At 34.8% G+C, this 6,655-nt stretch overlaps 1 protein-coding gene across 1 annotated transcript; it reads left to right on the forward strand.

Moving 5' to 3' along the window:
• The first annotated feature begins 880 nt into the window (after positions 1-880).
• LOC108215038 (palmitoyl-acyl carrier protein thioesterase, chloroplastic-like) lies at positions 881-5,754 on the forward strand. Its single transcript, XM_064089661.1, has 7 exons — positions 881-1,131; positions 1,722-2,328; positions 2,526-2,659; positions 3,075-3,188; positions 3,496-3,667; positions 3,785-3,853; positions 5,066-5,754. Exons 2-7 carry the CDS (start codon positions 1,825-1,827, stop codon positions 5,333-5,335), a joined length of 1,263 nt encoding a protein of 420 aa, XP_063945731.1. The 5' UTR covers positions 881-1,131; positions 1,722-1,824; the 3' UTR covers positions 5,336-5,754.
• The last annotated feature ends 901 nt before the right edge of the window (positions 5,755-6,655 follow it).

The following is a 6,655-nucleotide window of genomic DNA, read 5'->3' on the forward strand; positions in this document are numbered from 1 at the left end:
AATTACGCTTATACAAAGATTAATGATGATAGAATTTATTACAGGAAAATATGAATTTACTGTAAAAATTTAAAGTTCTCATGGTAAAATTTACCAGAGATATTCATGAAATTCGGAGTATCACATATAATGAAAATATTAATTCAAAATATATTTTTATTAAAGTGAATCACTTTCAAATTGACTAAATATATAATAAGTTGAGTTAGGGAAGAAGTATATGCAAAAAAAATCTTGAAATGTTTTAAGACCAAGTCCAAACATAATTAATACAACAATTATAGATATTTGTACACAAATTTATTATTCATTAAAGAAACATATAATTCGAAAAAATGTATAATTTTACAATAATATATACAAATTCATACACATAATTCGAACACTGTCCTTGTACGTGGCATACTGCATACGCCATATCATCTAGGGTGGCAATTTCGGGTAATGGGTCGTGTTCGTGTCAGCAATCGGATCGATTTCGGGTCAAGGTAAAATCACTTAAAATTAAATAAAACTGAAAATTGAAGTTATTAGAAATGAATTCTAATTTCGCGTCATTTCGGATCAATCGGGTGATTTTCGGATCACTTTTGGGTTTTTGTCTCAGTAAATCGGGTTTCGGGTTGGATTGGGTTCGAGTCAGGTTTCGGGTCGTGTGTGAGATTGCCGGCCCGATCATCTGTTGTATAACATTATTTCAAATGAATTTTCAAATAGTATAATATGACTGTGTTCATATTATAAGGGACCAAAAAGAGACACTTTTATTATAGCTTAAAAGCCTCACAATATCTGCTGAATTTTTAAAATTTAAGTTTATTATATTCTCACCCAAAAGATGTTGCTATAATAAACTGGCCCCTGGCCCCCTCACTCACTTAATCACCCACATTTTAATTTTAATTTGAGGTTCTATTCTAATCTCTTACAATAAGCTCGTACAAAAATCTGTAATCAAAAGTGTTTAAATCATAACATAGACACACAGTCACACACTCTATAAAACAAAACATCACAAACCCTACAAGGTTGTCCATTACCACTACATACACATACAACAAATATTCATTTTTATGTATACATATACATACAGAATCTTCAACCTGCTGAACTGCTGATTCCGGAATCAAGGTACATGCTTCCATTTCCAAATTCCCACTTTTTATTTCTATCATGTGGTCATTTCTTGTAAAAATTTAATTAATTTTTGGGCCTTTTATCAATGTGGTATGATAAATTGTTCTTGTAGTTGTGGTTTTTATGGCCCAGATCTGTTTTTGGTTAAACGGTATTTTAAAGTTCTGATCTTTACATTGTTTTTTGGTGATTTGATTGACCATGTTTCTTGGTTTTGTTGTTTGTGTTTTGCTGATTTATTCAATTTTATTTGCCCATTTCATGGTTTCTTGGATTTAGTGAACTTGTGTTATATAAAGTTCAAAACTTGGGGAGAAAGTGGTTTTTACCCATGAAATTGATATGCTACTCAGTAAAGTTTGTTTAGGCAGGTGGGTTTTGGTGGAATTTGGAAAAAATTTCTATCTTGGGAAGTTTTACGCAATTTGTTGGCTGTCTAGGACCTTGTTTTCAGCTATATTTATGTTGTCGTATAAGTGTGATTTTATGGTCCGTTTATCATATGTTTGTGGTAAATTGTGACCTATAGTGTTAGCTTGAGTCAGAATGTTAAAGAACTGATCTGGTAATTGTTTGTTTTGCAGAAAGAGCAAATTGTGATATTTCTTTAGGATATATAAATTTATTTGATCCGGATCACTATTTCAAAGTGAACACTTCTGAAGTGATTGGATATAAACTATTCAAATGGCTACAATGGCCGCTGCTTCTGGGTTCTTTTCGGTTGCTTCTACCGCAATTGACTCTGGTGGAAAGGACACTGGAAAACATGGAGGTCTGCCTGCAAGTGTAGATGCACGGGGAATTGGGACAAAATCTGTTTCTTCTCGTGGTTTGGTTAAGACCAATGCGCAAGCTCCTTCCAAAGTGAATGGCACCAGAGTTGGCGTGATGGATGGATTAAAGACTGATGATGAGGTTTCTTCTTCGCCACCACCAAGAACTTTTATTAATCAGCTACCTGATTGGAGCATGCTTCTCGTAGCTATTACAACAATTTTCTTGGCAGCAGAGAAGCAATTGATGATGATTGACTGGAAGCCTAAGCGGGCTGATATGCTTACTGATCCTTTTGGTTTGGGAAGTATTGTTCAGAATGGCATGGTCTTCCGTCAGAACTTCTCGATCAGATCGTATGAAATAGGGGCTGACCGGACTGCTTCTGTTGAAACTTTGATGAATCATTTGCAGGCATACTTCCCCTATGAACTTATTTTTTTAATGATGATTCAATTGTTTATTTATAATTTTCTGAACAAAGCTGCATGGCTGATGGAGTCTAACCCCCATGGTCAATTGAAAAGCTTGGCATGTATCACAGACTTGATCATGTTTCATATTTAGGCATGAGGCTTTTACTTATTCACAACTTCGAATCATTTCTGCAGGAAACAGCCCTTAACCATGTAAAGACTGCAGGGCTCCTAGGTGATGGATTTGGTTCAACACCAGAAATGTGTAAAAGAAACCTGATATGGGTGGTCACCAAAATGCAAGTTATGGTGGATCGCTATCCTACTTGGTAAGCTTCAACATCATGTCTCTGAGAAAAATAGGCAATCAAAGTTATCTGAAAATTTAACAACTGCACCTTAAAAGGACCAAATATGTCTGCCGATTTTGGTTGACAATTTGGCTGTGCACTACAGTTCCATTGCAATTTAAGCATTTAAAAAAAACTTCTGTGATCTTGGATAGTAGATGAAGCTTCCATTTTCATGTGCAAAATTCCGGTATTCCCCAGATACTTGAGGTATGATGATATGTAGGATGAATCACGAAGAATTGACTAGAAAGGGAGACTTCGTGACTACTACTCAGTTATGTAGTTGGTATATGAATAGGAGTAAAAAGGGGGCTTAGATATTTTTTAATTGTTGGTTGTTGACTACGAATACTCCAGGGGCTAAAGGTTTAATCTTTCAAATATATTGCAGGGGTGACGTTGTTCAAGTGGATACTTGGGTGGCCCCTTCTGGGAAAAATGGAATGCGTCGTGATTGGCTTCTTCGTGACTACAATACAGGTGAAACATTAACTAGAGCTTCCAGGTAAAGTCATATGCTGTTATTGCACCATCTTTTTATGTACCTTCCATAAGTTAATAAGTGATTGATAACTATATGCATGATTTTCTGTGGAAGTTGTTGCTCTCTTTACAGTTGTAATAGCTTTTTGTGCCTTATACAGATTAGATATAGCTCTTGTTGCTAGGTGACCAAGATCATTTGTCTGTCATGTTAATTGGCAATTTACTGCAAATTTTATTTTGTACTCAATTCTTAAATTCGTGCAAGCAAAATTATTGAAGACAATATTTCTTAAATATGCCAGTTTACTTTGTAATACAAATTGCAGTTGTTGGGTGATGATGAACAAAAAGACAAGGAAGTTGTCTAAACTTCCAGATGAAGTCCGAGCAGAAATAGGGCATTTTTTTGTTGATACACCTCCGATTGTGGATGAAGATAGCAAAAGGTTACCAAAACTAACTGACAGCAATGCAGATTACATTCGTACTGGATTAACTGTAAGTCAATTTGCTTGTTTTTAAAGGCTATTCATTATGTCTATATATATTTTATAAATTTCAAACGCCTAGGTACTTACCTTGTGTTTCTGAATGTTGACTGCCAAAATATTGTAGCCAAAATGGAGTGATTTAGATATAAACCAGCATGTCAACAATGTGAAATATGTTGGCTGGATACTTGAGGTAATTTAAAACTTTGTCACTTATTATTAGTTTAAGTTCTCAACTCTCGAGTCTTTTACATTACCATGTCTATTTTCATCTATCATCTTAACATGCCTGCAATCAGTAACCTTCTCCTTTGATTATTTGTTTAGTAGATTGCAAGTATAGAAATTATTAAGGTTGCGGTGTTGTACATACTAAACATATTTTATGAGAGCTGACAAATTTCATGTTAACTCTTAGTACTTGAATTAATTGGTTTACTTGTGATCGCGTTATGACTCGATCAGGGTGCTTGAATATAAAATGAGTTTCCTGTTTTGCGGGTTCAATAAAATTGAAGCTCTCTATTACTTGCATGCAATAAAAATCGTACCTAATGATGGCTGACATTGAAATGCTCAACATGTTGCCTAAGTAGTCTGTATGTTTGATATTCCTAACCTGTATCTCCGCTGTTTGGTCAATTTTTAGAGCTGTTCAATAACCTTAGTTGTTCTTTATGGTCAAGATTGAAAATCATATAACAATATCTTACGTCCAGAAAAGAATTTAAGATTTACTTCTGAAGTTGTTTATAGTATTCTTCTTAAAAAAAAATACTTCTACTTCTTTAATAGAATATATAGAGAGATGGATTCAATACATGATAGTTGGATGTCCATAAGCTTGAATGTTATAAACTTGATAGGAATATGTTTTGGGAAGGATCTACAGTTAAAGAGTACTACCTACTGTAAAGAATTTTAAAATATTTGTAGCAAGTTGAATTTGTACTGCTTTAATGTAGATGCTGAATTTTAAGTGTCTTTACTCTTTACTTGGCTGAAATTTGGAAAAGATGGGAATATCTTTACAAGACCAAACTGAAGAAATAGAAGCCTCCTTTCTTCTTTTAAAGTAAGAAAGGGAGGGAAGGGGCAGTTCTACGGGATCTGAAAAATTGTATGAAGAGTTATATTTACCGAAAGTATTAATGCTTTTGTTACTACTTTTAATAATATCTTTTGCTTCCTAGTTTTAAATTTATAGGTGTTTAAAAATGTCTAATGTCACTAACAATCATTCTGATTATTCATTCCTGGTATCTACACGTATTGTGGTAGAGTAGCTATAATTTTGATATTGTCACATATAATATCTCTGTGTATGCTTTTAGTTAAGATGGAATAAACGTGAAGCCTAAAAACCGTGTGTTCTATCTAATGGGAGGAAATGTTGGTTGTGCAGAGTGCTCCACAGCCAGTTGTGGAGAGTCATGAGCTTGCTAGCATGACGTTGGAGTACAGGAGGGAGTGTATGAGGGACAGCGTGCTGGACTCCCTCACTTCTGTCCTTGGTAAAGGATATGAGGATTTGACTACTTTTGGTCAAGTTGAGTGCCAGCATCTGCTTCGACTTGAGGATGGGGGCGACATTGTAAAGGGAAGAACTGAGTGGAGGCCTAAACGTTCCTACGGGGTCAAAAGCTTCGATCAGCTTCCAGCAGAAAGCGCTTAGGTGCCCACGGCTTTGGAATCTTGGCTCCGCTTAATGCAGAAAGCAGATAGTGCAACTCTCACCATCAGTCTTGCTGTTCTCGCAAAGACCACGGCGATTTCTCTCCCTGTTGCTTCAAATCTCACATGTTTCTCTCTATACATATTCAATTCATTCTATGGTTTCTATTTTTTTTCTTTAAGATTATTTGGGAAAGCAGAGAGACGCGTAAACCCACTGTAATTATACTACACAAGCTCTCTATCTTATTACCCAATTCAAGCTGGTGTTTTAGAGTGTCACAGTTATATACTTAAAAGTGTTTGTAATGTAATGTGTTCTTTTGCTGCTGGAATATGTGGCCCCAAAAAATTCTGAGACTGATGTTTCAATAGCTGACAGCCTGCTTAATGTAATTTAATGTCTTCTTTGCCAGCCAATTTCTAATGTTTATTGCTGTGCTTCTGTGTGGTATACTAGTGAGACGTCATTGTCTCTGATGGCATCTCATTTGTGAAATGTCAAGTCAAAGTCTTGAAGCTTAGTGTAAAATATAAATTTAGTAAAATTAAATAGTTGTGAAATGTAGTAGAGCAATCCATTTCATCATAAGTGATCACCCATTTATAGTAGTGAGCCAAATTGGAAATTATTTTATGTAGATCATTAATTTGAATGTATATTTAAACAAATATATTTTGCATATTGCTTGTTTCAGTTTAAATTTATAGGAATCTAATTTTTATAAAGCTATCAATATTTTAATAAGAGCATCTCTGATGGTATAAGTTATAACATTGGCTAAATTGGACCTGCAAGATATTGGGGCCGTTTGGGCAAACTTGAAAAAAGTGACTTCTTGCTTAAAGTGAAGAAGTTGATTAAAAGTAAGAAATATATAAGTTAATAAAATGTTTGGAAAAGAATTAGAAGATGTGAAAGAGAAGATAGCAGGCCGTTTGACCAAACTTAAAAACAGTGACTTCTTGCTTAAGGTAAAGAAGTGCAGTAGAAGTGAGAAGTAAATAAGTCAATAAAATGTTTGGAAAAGAAGTAGAAGCTGTGAAAGAGAAGCTAGCATTCTCAGCTTCTTAAAAGTGCCTATTTCTTTAGGCAAACAAACATATAGCTTCTGGTTCCCAAACAAGCGTAGCATTCTCAACTTCATAAAAGTTCTTCTATTTATTTACATAAACGGGTTAAGAAAAGTAGAAGTTAGATGGAGCTAGAGGTTGGCTATAATTATAGATAAGGGCCGGGTGGGGTTGAAGTGTCCTTTTTTTATAACGTTGGTTATAATTTTTAGACACATGCCAACTACACCTTTAGCCAAGCCAAGAG

This window comes from Daucus carota, chromosome 3 (assembly GCF_001625215.2).
Source record: "Daucus carota subsp. sativus chromosome 3, DH1 v3.0, whole genome shotgun sequence".
In the NCBI taxonomy this organism is placed as follows: domain Eukaryota; kingdom Viridiplantae; phylum Streptophyta; class Magnoliopsida; order Apiales; family Apiaceae; genus Daucus; species Daucus carota.